Raw genomic sequence first — 17,777 nt, 5'->3', positions numbered from 1 at the left:
CGTGGGTGTTCCTTTTTGGCCTCACCATGTCCTGCGTTCTTATGTGGGGAGTGGGAGCAGAGACCCCCAAGGCTGCCCCGCATGACAAATGGCGCAGCGAGCAGGGTCTCCCGCATGACAGGCAGCATGAGTAGCTGGCAGCCAGTGAGAGCTGCTGCCGTGAGCCACCGGCTGACGACTGGTGACCAAGTGCCTCAGCGGGGTGGGGGGTGGGGGGGGTGAGTGCAAGTTTCATACCAGCATGGGCTAGAGAGCTGTGTCCTAAATAACTAGACTGAGAAACAATGGCTTGACCTGGACTGGGGAGGGAGGAGATGGAAGAAGGGGGAAAACAAAAAGAGGAAACAGTACACAGTGCTCACAGAAGGCCAAGAACAGTTCCTGTTCCCACCAGCCAAAATGAAAAACAACAAAAACTTAAGGGTAGAGGACTTAGAAGGGTTTTGTCCCTGTTGTGGGGAATAATTAACCCTAGATTAGAAGCTATTCTGATCCTACCTAAAAAAGCCTATGGGATCAAACTGTTTCCAAGTAACTTAACCATGTCCTAGAACTAAGCTCAAATCTATTGGAATACAAAGATATCTGAGAAGTGATTTGCCCAAGGTCACACAACTAGTAAGCAGCAGAGCTCAGGTGTTCACATTTTAACCACCATATACTGCCCCCTAATAGACTACCAAATGTGATTTTTAAATGAGGAAAGGATGAACACTAAGCAAAAAAGTGTCAAAATAATTATGCAAAACCATGAAGGACCCCTAACTATAAAGAAATCAAACGTGGGGACCAAGGTGAGAGACTCCAAGAGCACAAGAGTAAAGGAAATGTGAGCTAGCAAAGCTCAGCAAAAATGACAAAATGTGGGAGGCAAAAGGGAAAACTATGGAAAACTCGCTAAATAGAAGATGGAAGGCAGAATAGCAGAAAAATGGAAGTAATTTTAAGAGAAAAGAAAATACAAGCAAAAAACAATCTCAAATACACAGTTAGACCTTCCAAAAAAAAAAAAAAGAAAAGGAAAAGAACAATTCTGAAAATACCATTCAAGAAAAATAACTAAAAGAATACACCATGTTCCAAAAGGAAATGACCCAGAATGGTCAAAACAAAGCTATTTTAGCAAACTTAATGGTCTTCAAAGATAGACTCTTGTGCAGTCAGGCAGAATAGCCGACACTTGGGTGGGGGGAATGTGCAAGCTAGCCTCAGATCTCATTAATATTCAACATTCAACATTTACAACATTATTTACAATACCCTTGAGGAAAAAGTGACACAAGCAGTGTATCAAGAAAAAAAGAGAAGTTTTGGACATGAAAGAACTTAGGGCATACAGTCTTTTGAAGAAAGCACTAGAGAACAAACAAGAAAACTGAGAACTAGGGTTTGTTAACTACAACAAGAGAGGGCAATGAGCATTAAATATATTTAATTGTAGAAAAAAACTTTAAAAAGCATGCAATATGACTGATCAATGCACTATACACCTGAAGGGCTTAAGTAGAATATTGAATGTCAACTATAACTAAATATATAGGTATAGTCACGAGATGTGGAGTACAACATAGGGAAGATAGTCGATGGTATTTTATTTTTATAAATTTTATTGGTGAACAGTGTTTTTCCAGGACCCATGAGCTCCAAGTCAAGTTTTCAATCTAGTTGTGGAGGGCGCAGCTCACTGGCCCATGTGGGAATTGAACCGGCAACCTAAGTGTTCTGAGCACTGCGCTTCAACCAACTGAGACAACCAGTTGCCCTAGTTGATGGTATTTTAACAGCTATATAAGATGTCAGAGGGATAGTAACGTGGGGGTGGGTGGGTGGGTTATCACTTTATGAGGGGTTTAAATGTCTAACTATTACTTTGTACACCTGAAACTAAAAAAATAAAGAAAAAGCAAGCATGCAATAGTAACAAATAATGTTAATCTAATAATGTAAAGATGACAACTAAAAAATTGAGAAGAAGGGAAGAGATGTTAGGAGATAGAATAATTTCATATATAAGTTGGGGTATAAAGAATAAAATTCAAATTCAGTTCAGCACTACAAAGCTTAACACTAAAAGATAAATTTATTGACTCAAACTAAGAGGTAGGAGACTGAAGAGTGAAGAGGGACAATATAATCTTTGTTCATATTAGGAAAATAGGTACTAAAGATAAGAGGTTTAATTTATAAAAGTTACCATTAGGAAGAAAATGTGACTCTTCCTAACTTCCTGAAGAACACATATATACAAACATAGCTGACATGTAATGAAATATGAGATAAATGGATATATTTTCAGATTGTATTATACAACAAAACTCAAACATTTACTATATAGAAGAGTTACACATAAAATCGTGATTTTAAAAAAGTGATTCAGAAAGTTTTAAAAAGTAGGCAAAGATATAGTTTCATCAATTTCTTGAAATGGATTCCTTTATTATGAGAACGTTCTAAAATACAAACTAAAGTATTTGGGGACAAAGGGTTATATCTGAAATTTACTCTCAAATAGCTCAGTAAAAAATAGTGTTAAAGTAAATGTGGCTAATGTTAACAATTGGTGTTTTCTAGGTAAGGTGTATACAGAAGCCCATTGGACTAATCTTTTTAATTAAAAAAAAAAATTTTTTTTATTAGTTTCTGGTACACAAGACAAAGTAATACTTAGACGTTTATCATTTATTTATTTAAATTGGGGAAGGGGAACAGGACTTTATTGGGTAACAGTGTGTATGTACTTCCAGGGCTTTTTCCAAGTCAAGTTGTTGTCCTTTTAATCTTAGTTGTGTGAAGGGCGCAGCTCTGCTCCCAGTTCAGTTGCCGTTTTTCTAGTTGCAGGGGGCATAGCCCACCATCCCTTGTGGGAGTCGAACCGGCAACCTTGTGGTAGAGAGGATGAACTCCAACCAACTGAGCCATCTGGGAGCTCAGCAGCAGCTCAGCTCAAGGTGCCGTGTTCAATCTTAGTTGCAGGGGTCCGTAGCCCACCATACCTTGCAGGAGTCGGGGAATTGAACTGGCAACCTTGTGGTTGAGAGCCCACTGGCCCATGTGGGAATCGAAAACCGGCAGCCTTCAGCGTTAAGAGCACGGAGCTCCAACTGCCTGAACCACTGGGCTGGCCCCCCAATCAGCTAATCTTGAAAATTATATGTCGTTTAAAATTTTCAAAGTTCATAAAATGAAAAATGATAGGCAACCAGTTCAAAAATACAATAGAAATAAAACACCATCTAAGAAAGGAACTAAAGAGGAAAGCTTAAGAGGTACAAAATAGAGAATATTGGCTGAAAGTCTGACTTGACTCAATTTCTATCTCATAAACCACTTTCGTGTAGCCTTGAATAGGTTTTCTGTAAGATACTAAAAGTAGAATGCTTTCTAAGTGAGGATTAAATGAGCTGGCGCATATAAAACACTTAAGAATAATGCCTAGCATTCAATAAATGTAAAACTATGAAGAAAAAATTTAAATACATCTGAAGGACACTAAAGGACAGGCAGAATGTATTTTGTTCATCTATGTTCTTGGATTATTAAATCTCATTAATTTATAAATTTAACATCATTACAATAAAAGTTGGCTTTTTAAAAACTAGTCAATGATTTTTCACATTCACACAGAAAGTAGTCGAGATGGCTGTGCTACTAGGAACTTGCAAGTTTAACAACCTCAAAACTACTCCCACATTTACCCATGTCGGTAGACCACGGTTTCAGTAGTTTCTAAGTAAAACAACCTTTGAAAACCTAACTTGGCAATGGATGTTAATATTTTATATCCCTTTACAGCACATCACTGTTCAATTTCTTTGCCATTTCTGTTGCAACCAATCCTCCATGTTTGTGCTTTGTTTCTGTTTCAACTCCATGCCAAATACCAACAGATTATTGTTCCTTACCTATCTTCATTATCAGCATGGCATTTTTATTTCTTAACCCCAGGTCTCTAGCTGCTTTTCTCTTAGGAAAAAAAAAAAAAAATCTAAGAACTGGGTACCGAAGTGAAAAGAACACTTAAACAAATGACAGTTACAGGGTAAATGACAAATTTTATGTATCTTTTCTATCCCAAAGAAATTGAGGTCTGTGTAGATGATGATGGGTCATGAAAGAAAATAACCTAAGTAAAACACAATTGGATGGCATCTTCCCTTAGTGTTGTATACCACTATCATATTCAGTTCCCTCCAATCAACAACCTCTTAAGCTCCACTTCCCTCCTACCTCCATTTTTTGACATCTCTTCCAGGAAATTGACGTGCAAATATCTGTGTCCTTGTTTTCTAAACTTACCCAAGTGTATATAGTTCCTTCCTAGTAGGAAAGTATCACAAAATTAGAATGCCAGATATTTACATCCTGGGAATGTGATGAGGATAAGAATTATTGTTCATTGCTAGCAAAAACAAGCATAAAATACTCAGAATAAAGAACAATTGTAAAAGTTACTCAAATATGCCTCAAATTTTAATAAAATCCCCTATACACATTTATTTGCTACTGAAAATTGAAATAGCACATCAAAAAAATTTGCTACAAATCAAAACTTTGAAAACCAGAGCATCTAATGCACCCTGCCTTAATCACGCTCTAGCCAAACCACCCAATGCCTTCTTTTTCACATTCTTTCCACACAAAAGTTACTTGCTTCTAATTCTTGACGTTGGGTTTCATCTTACTGACTTCAGGCTTCGAAAATACATAGGCAATACAAGACTTATTAGTGCTTCTTTAGATCAAATAAAAAAGTGGAACTGAAGTATATTGAAGTCATTCAAATGCAAACTACATAGATTCCTTAGAAGTTACTGGTATCAAAGTAGACAGGAAAAAAATGCAAGAAAAAAGACATCTCAGAATTTATATCTTAGGTTATCAAAATATTGGTATAGTCTGTCCTGGCATAGAACAGCTTTTCCTAGCTGCTGCATAATGACCCTAAAATTACTAGCAAGAAATAAAACAGTACCAGAATAAGGTACTGTTGGCTAAATGGACTCCATGTCATCATTATTCTCCATGCTAATATTATCAGAAGGATCTCCATGATATAGGCAATAACGACAGCTACATCTAAATCTTCTGAATCGTGATTCAATCTAAAAAATAATGAAATGGATTGAGTTAATAAAATTAATGAAATGATTAATTGCATCCCAAAGAGATGTAACAACCCTCAAATCTAATGTTACTAGAATAAGAATAGCTTTAGGAACATGGCACACTTAAAAAAAAAGTAAAAAACAAAACTGTTTTTGGGGGAAGGAGGCAGGATTGAAATGAATGGGTACCAAAGAATGCCAGAGTGTGGGTCATTTTGCAATGGTTACAGCTGCTGATTGCCAATCAATAAAAATATATTCTAGTGTCAGTTCTCTGAATGCATTATGCAACTCATCCTGCTGCTGGACACTGCTCAGCTGTTTGTCCAGTACCACACAGTATGTCCTGAGCATCATGTTTGTGACAGCACATGAAAAAGTACAAACATTAACACCAAGAGGGAACCTTGATGTAAACTACACACGTTAGGTGATATATGTCAATGTAGGTTCATCGGCTGTAACAGTGTGCCACTCTGGTGTGGGATGTTGACAGGGGAGGAAGCTGTCAGCATGTGAGGTCAAGGGGTATATGGGAAATCTCTGTATTTTCTGCTCAAATTTGTTGTGAAACTAAAACTGCTCTAAAACAGTTTTTTTTTAAAAAGTGCAAAAATGAACTGATTTCTTCATAGTTCTTGGAGATTCAGAAAGCCAATTTCCCTTTCCCTCTCTCAAAAATAACCAAACCAAAACCAAACCAGATACCCACACACATGTATAGTAAGAAAATTCTATTTACCTCAATTTTCCTTTCCTGTGGGTCTTTTCGAAGCTTCATGGGAAGAAAAAAAATACATACATTTATTGAAAATTATTAAATGTTGGATTACTAATTTTTCTAAAAAGTTTTATTTATTTTAAGTGTGTGTTTCCAGGACCCATCAGCTCCAAGTCAAGTAGTGGTTTCAATGTAGTTGTAGAGGGTGCAGCTCACAGTGGCCTGTGTGGGGATCAAAACTGTGGGGATGGAACCTGCAAAATTGTTGTTGAGAGCACCGTGCTCTAACCAACTGAACTAACAGACTGCCCACAAGGATTACTAATGTTACACGCTTGCCATAGAGAAGTTGAAAAATCTTAAATGTGTTATTTACGTCCTGTACTCATGAGTGCAGTTAATGAGGAATGACTGCTGTTCATCACTACTTACATCTTAATCTATGAGGGCCCCCCTCATCCCCCCGGTTGGGCAGTGCCCAGATCACATGAACTCACCAGAGACAGGGTGCGGTATCTAATAACTTGTAACATCCTTTGCATCCTTTCTTTCCGGGCAGTTGCCAGAGTCCTTACTCCACGTCTCCTCCTGTGGACTATGCCTTGACCCAGCCCCAGTCCAAGACCCTGTAAGTTTTTTTCTCTGTCCTGCGGTTGGGGTGAACATTCTGGTAGAAGGGAAGGGAATTTGGTACTAGGGCTGAGAGTCAAGTTACTAAGGTTCTTTGCTAGTACTTCTGAGACAGCTTGAGAGCTAGCTGAAAGAAGAGAAAGTTAAGATCCATTAGGGTGAATTGCATCATCTGAAACTCACTAGTCTCAGGCTTAAACTAGGTCCGCTCTTAAACAGGTGAATAATGGACAATGAGAGGTTGCTCAGGGTGGAGGAACTGTGCATTACCCACTGTGGTAGTCTAGCACGCTGCTCGCGATAAGAGCATACATTGAGAAGGTGCATAAGAATCCACTATTGCGGGTAACATTTCATTCTCAAAAAATTTCTTTCCTTCTTTTTCTGTTATTAGTAGTTCTGATGTGATAGATGTAAAATTTTTTCCATGAGGGGTCAAAAAGTAGTTAAGTGTATGATTCCAAATGGAAAAATATGGAACAGAAATCAGGTATGGGCAGTTTTTCCATTTTCATTTGTAAATGTGTGAATTTTTCATCTAAATGAGGGGACATAACTCATTAAAACAAGTCAAAATGTGTCATTGAACAAGTCTCAGTAGTTCAACTTTATAACAATTAAAAATAAATTTTTTAAAATTTACTGGAAAAAAACCCCCACGCCTGTGAAATACACAAAGAAACCCAATTCCCATTCTTAAGCAGAACTAGGTAGAAAGTCGACGCAGCTGTTATCCTCTCCATTTATACCCAGCTTTTTCATGGTATTAAATCTTTCCACTCTAACCCAATATTATGGGAAACAACCACTTATTCTTGCCTCTTCCCATCCAAACCATTATGCATGTCCCATGCTCTCATATCTCATAGAACAAGGCAGTTAACATTAGCTTTCCCTGTATGTGAAACGACTGAGTCAAGATCCATTCAACTTCTATGGACTGTGCACATAAAAATAAAGATCCCTAGCTGCGGAACTGTCAGGTAATAGGGCAGATTCAAGGATAAGGAGAGACTGGGTATATTATACAGATACTCTCTTCATTAATTCCCCCCCCGCCCCTGTATATATCAACCAGGGTTCTTTGCTCAAGATTCAAGGGGAGGCAGGCTGGACCTTGGGGGATCGGGAGATGACGTCACCAGTGGGTAGTTGGAAGTATTGGCTCCAGGTCGTCCACCACCACCCTACACCACTCAGTCCCGCCCTTAGGGTAATTAAGGTTTCAAACTGAGTGCGTAATTCTCCGTGGCCGAACCTGGGAGTGGGTGCGGCTCCAAGAAAAGTTAGGCCACAGAAAGAACGCAGGAAGGTGGAGCCTTGATTAGCAGTATTCCAGGAGCACTGCTTCCAGGAGCAGCCCCTCCAGAGTAAGTCCTACTAAATTTACATTATACGGCATATTCACTGGCTTTTATCGACCCACCCCTTCCTTCAATTTCCTGAAAAGCCATTTCCCTGTTTATTAACATTCCTAAAGGGTAAATTCAGCTGGAAAGCCCATCCCGAAAACGTTGGTGAGGTTGAGAAAACCTTTAGGTTAAACTGAAATTTAGGTTTCTTGTATTTTGTTCGCTTTTATTACTCCTGACGGAAATACTGATCACAAGACGCTATGAGCCACGGTTATAGGAGGAATTCCGGTTTCTCTTCCCCAGAAAAGGGACTTAAAAGATTGAAGTATTCCTGAGCATAGTAAGCAAGCAACGCAATTTACCCCTCCCCACCTTTACTTACTGGTCCTGTGTTTTTTCACTGGAGAGGCCTACTTAACTGTATTCTTTAAAAGACTGAAGTCAATATAAGAAAGGAGTGTAGCCCCTCCACTTCCTGAAACCCCTGTAGTTTGGAAGGACAGTCTGGCTTACCTGAATCTTCTTCACTGGGCATCTGAGGAGACTCCGGGGTGGAGGTTCGGTTAAGCTTCATTGGGGAGTCCATTGGAAGTCTAGTCACAGCCTGAAGCTCCTCCAAGATCCCCCAAAGGGTTCGAGCGGAAGGTGACGCTCAAAACTCTGAAGTTGCTACAAAGTAGCCTGGAAAGAACCGTAGAGCCCAGAAATAGCGAGAAAACCCCCAATTCCGACGAAACGTGGTGAAAGAAAGAGCTAACCTAAACGTTTAGGTCTGGTTTCCTCTTAAAAAGTACAGATAAGCCCGTCAGCCAGCCTATTTTAATGTAAATGCTGATGATTAAAGGAATGAGGTGAGTGGGAGTAGTCCTATTAGTGGAGTAATAGGATAATTCTTCATCTGCTCTGCATTAAAATAATCATGCCCTCTGTCAAGTAGGCTGGAAAATTTATAAAGAGGCTCTGTGGCTGTGGCTCTCTAAGGCTGCCTTAAAATTCAGTTTTTTGTTGTTTTTTTCAAGCTCTATTTCTGGAGATGCTACTGGAACTGGATTTGAAGTGTTCTAATGCAGAGAGTAGGGCAGTTTCTCCTCCATTTTGGATTAACTCGCAATTAAGTTAACTGAGAAAGTTTCCTTCAAGTTTTCCTTGCCTGATTCATCTTAAACCTTTGGATGCTTGTAAGGGGAAGTCTCCTAGTAAGGACAAATAGAGGAGAAATAAGTGTTATAAACAGCTTAATTGCTTGATATTTTATGGATGTGTATTTTGGATCTGTAATTTTAGTTAGCTTTATAGACTAAATTTAAATGCACTTAGCATTTGTAAGCAACTGAAGTAAATTAAATTTATTGCTACTCCCCCCAATACTTGTGTTGAATTCTAACAAAGAGCACTAACATTAACTGCTGATTTCCTACAGGCAGTAGAAAAAGTCCCCAGCTGCCCAGACTTGTTTCCCATCTCCTATTCATTACGCATCCTCCCTCATCCCATTTTAGCTGGAAACTACAAGAAAATACTCAAAGGCATTCTTGTTTGTTTTTAGTAAAAAGCAAGAGTTGAAGTTATGATTAAGAAATATTTTTGTAGAAGAAACAAACAAACATAAATTTTGTAGGGGATGAGGAGTAGCCATAAATATATATCATGACATAACGCTTTATTCAAGTGGTTCTCAGAAGTGTGGCCTCCAGACAGGCAGCATCAACAGCATCTGGTCACTTTAGATGTGATTAGAAACTATTGAGCTCCAACCCAGACCTCTTGAATCAAACACTGGGCACCCAATTATAGTTTTAATAAGGTTCCCTGGTGGTTCTGATATGTGCTGAAGTTTAAGAAGCTCTGCTTTACAGCTCTGTTAATTTTCCACTTCTGTTGTTCGTCTCTCAGCTGTTCTTCTTTTCGCCCTGGGACCCTCTCCTACAACAGTCTCTGAGACTCCCATTGGAGAAGTGAAGGCAAGTATCAAGGTAAGACAGTGATTAGGGAGACCATTTCATGGACTGTGTACATGTCTGACCACTGTGCTGTATACCCGAAGCTGAAGCTGAATAATATAGAATGTCAACTACAATTATATATATATGGTCACGGGATGTGGAGTACAGCATAGGAAATAGAATCAGTGGAGTCACGTATATACGATATCAGAGGGGTAGTAAATGTCTGTTACATTCTTTTGTACACTTGAAACTAATTTTTTAAAAAAGAGGTGAGATAGTAAAAAGGACTGACATAAACTTTCACTCAAGAAATGCAGATTTAAGAAAAGGTGAGAGCACCATAGCTATAGGAAGGTGTGGTATGCAGGTGGTGGAGTTTCAGTTTGCTTAAACATGATGAAAGCTGATCTCAAAGCAACAGAAGGTAAAAATAATACTGAGAGGATGATTGAGAAACACAATCCCTAAATATGCTTTAGAAGATGAATAAAAAAAAAAATGATAACACCTTTCTGGTTACCGTGTTTTTCCTTTTCAGTGTGAAAGATTAGATTAAAAAGCCAAACTAGATTGAAGCAACATGAAAAAAACAGAGTATAAAAGAACATGTCAAGAAAACAATCATTAATTTCTCCAGAGATTATAAAATCATATTTTTGAAATAAACATATGCTCTTTTTAAAAAAGGAAAACTCAGAGAGCAAAAAAAAAGAGTACCTGGAGATTAGAAGTTTGAAATTAGAAACAAACAAAAAAAGGGTTTGAAAATAAAATCAAAGATAGTCCCTTAATAAGTAAAGCGAAACCACAAGCAGATGTAAAATAGGAGAGAAAATATAAGACAATGAGAATCTAAGATCAGGAAATATAATGGCTTCAGATTCATAAACAATAACAGTGGATACTAGAAGATAATGGAGAAATACCTTCCAATTTCTAAAGGAAAATGATTTCCAACCTAGAATTCTGTATTCAGCCAAACTATTGAGCAAATGTGGAACATTTTTAGACATTCAATTTCTCAAGAATGTCACCACCTACATAGATTCCTTTGTCTTGTAGCAAATTAACTTGATAAAGGAACTTGACCAGGGAAGCTATTCCAAAGGTCTTCAAACAGAAAGGCTCAGAGATCATATTAAAAAATTCGTATCACTCAGTTTTTAAAGTCAATTTAAAACACAGAGCGAAAAGCAAGGGGAAAGGAATGGGGTAATCTAACAGATTTAGAATGTTAAAAACAAGACAACAGGCCCAAAATGGAGTTGTTTATGTTAAGCTTCATGTCACCAAACCTAGACTTAATTACAGTTTCAGTTCTCCTGGAAATGGAATCTTAAACCAATCAGGATTATCCTGATCAGCACCAGTTAGATAATCTGCCTGGTGGACCCCAGCTATGCCATAAGGGCAAGTAAACTTGCCATAAACAATCTGCTTTTTTGGGTCCAGTACAACTTCCTTATTCCTGCTCCGTTCTGCCTATAAAATCTCTTGTTATATAGCTCTACTGAGCTCTTTCTATCTGCAAGATTGGGTGTTGCCCAATTCATGAATCATTGAATAAAGCCAATAAGATCTTTTAAAGTTAGTCAGTTGAATTTTGATATTTGAGAATAGGATACAAGCTAGGTGGATCTTACTTCCCAAGTTAAAGTGATATGCAGTTGATAGGGTTCAAGACTTGCTACCCTAAAATGTGGTAACTTGGCACATTGAATATTTTAAGCTGAGGAGTTTGAGAAAACAGCTGAAGCAGGAAAGTCTCTCTGATCTTGTTCTGACCTTCCTCCCCACCTTTTCCCCCTGAGGCATATCATAAAACCCTCTCTATATGTAAAAGAAGGAAGGATGCTTATCTCCAAGACAGGGACACTGAGAAGAATTGGAATGGACCAGCCTTGCTCAGTTTCCCAGTTTTCTGTACTTAGTGCATACTCTTTGTCCTATCATCTTTCCACGACTTTCCATTCTTCATCAAACCTAGCATTGTCAAATATATGGTGATGGAAGGAGAATTGACTCTGGGTGGTGAACACACAATGGGATTTATAGATGATGTATTACAGAATTGTACACCTGAAATCTATGTAATTTTACTAACAGTTGTCACCCCAATAAATTTAATTAAAAAAACACACACCTAGCATTGAAACACTCAGGTTTAACCATTTTCTCAGGTCTTCGGTTCCTTATGAAGACTGCTGTGTCATGTAAAACTCACATTAAATAGATTTGTATGTTTTTATCCTACTAATTTGTCTTTGTCAGTTTAATTTTCAGACCCAGCCAGGGACTTGAACAGGGTCAAAAAAACGTTTTCCTTACCTACACAGTGTTCCTACAATCTGTCTCGCTACTGCTTCATCCTTCCCCATTGATGGGTGGTTATGAGGACCAGGGTTCAGGTTTGATAAAGGGGCCCCCAGACAAAAAGTGGGAGGCACCAATGACACATTGATTCTACCAGTGAAATAGTCTGGCCTTAGCTGTAGCTTGCTAATTTCCCTGGTGAACAACCATAAATTTCATTTGCATTTCTAAGGTGGGCCCCACATGGGATAATAGTGAGTACCACCACTAATGGGTGATTGATTTAGGGGTGACAGACTTGTCAGTCCACAGGCGATATGATCATGACTTGTTCTTTCCATCCTTTTCTTTCTGTAAGTAATAACGTTTTTTCTAGCTTACAGGTTACTGTTTTACTTACTGTATATTTAAACGCATTATGAATGCTGCCTATATGTCACTTGCTGCTTGTTTACTCAATATCCACACTTACTATGAGTTTCACCTCTGTCTCATAAGCTAGGAGTTTATTGTCGATGCTTAACACTTCTTAAGCCTTTCATCCATCCCAGTTGTTTTCCCCTCTATTGCAGAATTGAATATTCTCAAAAAACACTGCAAATGCACATTATACCCTTTACCAGCACTGACGTAGAAATGTTCATACCTGTAGAGAATATTTATAAGAGTTCATCTGAGCCAAACTGATGACATGCCATTGAGCAAGTTCTCAAATGCTCCCAAGAACAACAGTTTTGCAACTTCTTTTTTGCATTTGAAATTAAGAAAGGAAGTAAATAAGATTACATGGAGGTGGGAGAAACAAGGCAGGGATTGGATTACAGGATAGTTAACAAGATTATGTGCTCGCTTGAGGGTTAATAACCCCTTTAAAGGGTATTCTGGTATTTCAAAGGTTTGTTAACCTAGATGGACAAGAACAATGGTCAGGGCTGGAGTAAAACCTTACTAAAGATGTTTTATTTGGGGTGTATGACTACCCCCATGACCTGCCCAGTTAGGAATTTATGATCAGATTACCCTGTGAGGTTTCTTTCCATAGAATACCCCCCCTTTTTTTGCCTACACCAGGAATATTGATCTACCTAAAATGGAAATAACCAAATTAGAAGGATGAGGGGATTGGAAATATATGAGTATGTAGTAGGGGAGAGGAAAAGCTAGATCTCTGCATTGGAAGTGAATAAAGCCTAAAACCAAAAAATAAAAACAAAAAAAATCAAGAAGTATCATTATAAACTTGCTATTTTAAAATGCAGAGACAAATACCATAAAAAAATCAGCCAAAGAAAGTCTAAAATGGGTGTTTCTGGGAAAAAGAAAATGGGGAGGGCTGCAGAAGACAGCATCTGGGACAGGTGTTTGTCTTAACAAATCTAGAACTGTTTGCCACTTTACAGAATAGGTATATGTGTTTATGTTGTTTTTTTTTAAAGGGGGGAAGTAGTCTGATGCAAAATGTATAGAAAAAGAGCAAAAATGAATGTAGGGAAATCAACATGGAGAATATTGTATTCAGAAGTCTGGGTGAGTAATGAAAATTATTTGTTTAAGAATTTGACAACAGAAAAAAGAACATGGGACAGAGTCAAAATGGTGGAGAACTTAAACTCTGAGCTTGTCTCCTACTGTACTCATATCAAAATTACAACTAAATTATAGAACAACCATCATTAAGAACCACCTGAAGACTAGCTGGACAGAATTCCTGTAACTAAGGAGATAAAGAAGAAGCCACATGGAGACGGTCTTTACAGGACCAAGAAGTGTGGCTTCTGAAATAATTGGAAGCCCACCTAAGAGGGGTTGCATGAGGTAAGTCCACCAACATGCAGCAGTCATCATGGATTCCATAGGTGACGCCTATCATGGAAGGAAGTTCCTTACCATGCAGACTTTCCGGTTTCAAGCTATTTAAGTGAGACTTCCTGCACCTTTTTCCGTTTAACCAGGATGTGGCACACTGAGAAACCAAAGAAAGAAATAGAACTGAATATTTTTCACACTTAGCAGGCTCAGAGAGGTGGCGGCCTTGAAGGATATGGAAGATTTGAGGAGAAAGAGTTCAAAATGTGGAAAGGAACAATATAATTACCCTCATGTACCACTCCCCTTCCCCCTTACCCTCTGGTAACCACTAAACTATTGTCTGTATCTATGAGTCTTTGTTTCTTCATTTGTTTGTCTTGTTCTTTTGTTTTTTTCAGTTTTATATACCACACACATATCAGTGAAATCATATGGTTCTCAACTTTTTCTCTCATTTCGCTTAGCATTATAATCTCAAGATCCATCCATGTTGTCGCAAATGGTACTATTTCATCTTTTCTTATGACAGAATAGTATTCCATTGTGTATATATACCACAGCTTCTTTTTTTTTTTTTAAAGATTTTATTGGGGAAGGGGAACAGGACTTTATTGGGGAACAGTGTGTACTTCCAGGACTTTTTTCCAAGTCAAGTTGTTGTCCTTTCAGTCTTAGTTGTGGAGGGTACCGTTCAGCTTCAAATTGTTGTCCTTTCAGTCTTAGTTGTGGAGGGCGCAGCTCAGCTCCAGGTCCAGTTGCCATTTTTTCTAGTTGCAGGGGCCACAGCCCACCATCCTTTGTGGGAGTCGAACCGGCAACCTTGTGGTTGAGAGGTCAGGCTCCAACCAACTGAGCCATCTGGGAGCTCAGTGGCAGCTCAGCTCAAGGTGCCGTGTTCAATCTTAGTTGCAGGGGGCAGAGCCCACCATCCCTTGCGGGACTCGAGGAGTTGAACTGGCAACCTTGTGGTTGAGAGCCCACTGGCCCATGTGGGAATCGAACCTGCGGCCTTCGGAGTTAGGAGCATGGAACTCTAACCACCTGAGACACCAGGCCAGCCCCTATACCACAACTTCTTTATCCATTCATTTATCGAAGGACACTTTGGTTGTTTCCATGTCTTAACCACCATAAGTAAAGCTGCAGTGAAACATATATCTGTATGGATAAATGTTTTCAGATGTTTTGGATAGATACACAGGAGAGGGATTGGTGATTCTACGCTTGGGATATGGTAATTCTACGCTTAATTTTTTTTAAAATTAGTTTCATGTGTACAAAACACTGTAATAGTTAGACATTAATCATTTATACCCCTCACAAAGTGATAACCCCCCTCCCCCAATCTACTACCTCTCTGACATCGCACACAGCCATTACATTTCCACTGTCTTTATTCCTTATGCTGGTCTCCACTATATATGAATATATATATATATATGTATATATATATACATATATATGTGTGTGTGTATATATATATATATATATATATATATTTTTTTTTTTTTTTTAATTTTATTATTATTATTTTTTTTTATAGTGGACATTCATTATTATTCAGCTTCAGCTTCAGGTGTACAGCACAGTGATCAGGCATCTACATCATCCCTGAAGTGGTCTCCCTAATAAGACAAGTGTCCATCGTATACCCTATAAAATCTTTACAACATTATTGATTATATCCCCAAATTGACTTTCATATCCCCGTGGCAATCTTGTGGTTACTGGCTGAGCTTTCTAATCCCCTCACCTTCTCTGTTATCCCACCACACCTCCCATCTAGCAACCCTCAGTTTTTCCTCTAGGTCTCTGAGACTGTTTCTGATTAGTTTTCGTTCATTTATTCTATTCTTTAGATTCCACATATAAATGAGATCATATGGTATTTGTCTTTCTCTATCTCACTTATTTCACTTAGCATAATGTTCTTTAGGTCCATCCATATCGTTGCAAATGGTAAGATTTTGTTTTCTTTATGGCCAAATAATACTCTATTGTATAAACATACCATAGTTTAATCCAGTCGTCTACTGATGGGCATTTCAGTTGTTTCCATGTCTTGATTATTGAGAATAGTGCTGCAATAAACATAGGGGTGCATAGATTTTTTTTCAAATTAGCATTTTGGAATTCTCTGGATAGATACCCAAGAGTGGAATTGCTGTGTCATAAGGTAGTTCTATTTTCAACTTTTTGAGATACCTCCACACTTTAAACTTTTTTTGTGTGTTGGGGAGACTGCCATTATTCTTCCTTTTGCCCGAGAACACTCAGGCTCAGCTTGGCAAATCAGGGAGATTTTAAGCAATGGCAAAGAAACAACTAGAAAAGATATGTAGGCTCTTTAAATTTTCCAACACAATTGTAGAAAGTGTAGTTTTAGAGAATAGAATTGGAACCATATCATGTCTAATTCAATCCCAATATCCACCCACCTAATTCTTTCAGTCAATGGTTCCTTTATTTTTAAATGGCTGGCAGATAGATTTATTTGATAGGCTAAAAGGAGGTAGGAATTAGAGCAGTTCCCCCTGCTCTAATTGGTTTAAAATTCTTTTCAGACCTACTTGAAGCAATTTGGAAGCCCTGAATGGTACCTGTCTGTCCAGACCCAAACATCTAGGAAGAGTTTCACACTGACTAGACTCCCTGGACCTACCACAGGAGTTTACCCAACCTTGAACCCCAGTATTCCCAGATGACTAGGGAAGAAAATTTCTAGGAAGACAGAGATAAACCACGTAACTCCCTTCTTGACGACAGGGGAAATCCATATTCTTTGTATTAATTTCCAGCCCTTAAAGGAGGAATAGAATTAAGTAAACCTCCTTAAAGCAGAAGAAGAAGGAGTGTACTCCCTCCAGTGACAAAAAAGGAAGACAAAGTGAACATCCATAAGGGTGAAAACTGTTGACTATGCACAGAACTTCAAGTGCTCAGACTCATTTCTGGCAATGGGCAGTCGGAATCCTTGTCAGATGGACTGGACTAGGAGCCATTCCCATCAAGAAATGGCAGGAATGGGAGAAAGGAACAAAATACAAGGCAGTTTTAAAACTTCAGTTGAAGTTAGGTGTAGTCTTAACTCTCCACTAACCTCTGTGCGATTGACTCTCTAGCCAAATTTACTCTTCAGGAATGTTAAGCAGTGAAATGGCTTAATCTGCTAGAGGCTGAAGGTGGGTAAAGCCTTTAAGATCCAGTGAATGTACTTTTAAAATTTTAATCTGCCCCAGAGATGTAAACTGATGACTTCGGAATCTTGATTCTCTCTCTCTTATCTGCGGACTCCACCTTTTCTCTCCAGGTGCCTTTTCTAGAAATGTTTTCATTGGACAGTACCTGGCTGGCTTCAGGTCAGATCGAGAGAGCCACAGGCAAAATCAAAGTTTTGATCTCAAGGACCATATGTTCTGGTGGGGACAGACAATACCCTGTATTGATCCAAAATAGCGTAGTGAAAAATATTCCAAAGAGAGGTGAAGCCTGGCAATGAAGAGAGGAGGGCTGCTGTTTTGGAACATTCCCCCAGGTGCTGGGTTAATGATTCACTCACGCTCCCCACATTGTTCTCTGACCATGTCTGGCACAGTGGTCCTCCTGGGACCTGGGTCCCTCTGCCCCTGGCGGACCCACCCCATCCCTGGGTGCCCTTCACACCCGATGTCTGGTGCTGTTCCAGCAGGACGTTACCCCCAGGCTTCCAGGGCCATCTGCCCTAGCTTCTCGGCTGTGCAACCCCACCAGCAGGGTGTGGCATGCAGCCTGGGGATGGTACTTGCTGGCACTGTGGGGCTCAAGTTGCCACAGCCCCACGAGGCTGTTGTGGAGAACCACTTCTTGCTTGGCCTCTTCTCTCCATGCTCCAATACTGACAGGTGCCTTTTTTTCTGGG

At 39.0% G+C, this 17,777-nt stretch overlaps 1 protein-coding gene across 1 annotated transcript; it reads right to left on the bottom strand.

The window, feature by feature from the left end:
- Positions 1-4,409: 4,409 nt before the first annotated feature.
- DPPA3 (developmental pluripotency associated 3) lies at positions 4,410-17,523 on the bottom strand. The gene is made up of 5 exons (XM_074324911.1): positions 17,439-17,523; positions 8,325-8,462; positions 6,324-6,583; positions 5,848-5,880; positions 4,410-5,102 (listed from the first exon to the last, which is right to left on the bottom strand). Exons 1-5 carry the CDS (start codon positions 17,521-17,523, stop codon positions 4,992-4,994), a joined length of 627 nt encoding a protein of 208 aa, XP_074181012.1. The 3' UTR covers positions 4,410-4,991.
- Between the last annotated feature and the right edge of the window lie 254 nt (positions 17,524-17,777).

Source organism: Rhinolophus sinicus, linkage group LG02, assembly GCF_036562045.2.
Source record: "Rhinolophus sinicus isolate RSC01 linkage group LG02, ASM3656204v1, whole genome shotgun sequence".
Taxonomy (NCBI): domain Eukaryota; kingdom Metazoa; phylum Chordata; class Mammalia; order Chiroptera; family Rhinolophidae; genus Rhinolophus; species Rhinolophus sinicus.
The sequence above is the reverse complement of the archived record's forward strand: the minus strand, read 5'-3'. Positions and strand labels throughout refer to the sequence as shown.

What these genes read in the sequence shown, in the direction of transcription:
- DPPA3 (XM_074324911.1), bottom strand. Translation starts at nt 17,523, where the DNA reads ATGGGGTGGGTCCGCCAGGGGCAGAGGGACCCAGGTCCCAGGAGGACC. An exon ending in CAGAGAACAATGTGGGGAGC is followed by an intron (nt 8,463 to 17,438) that starts GTGAGTGAATCA and finishes CAGAGTTTTGAG; the next exon opens with CGTCACCTTCCGCTCGAACC. An exon ending in CACAGGAAAGGAAAATTGAG is followed by an intron (nt 5,103 to 5,847) that starts GTAAATAGAATT and finishes ATTATTTTTTAG; the next exon opens with ATTGAATCACGATTCAGAAG.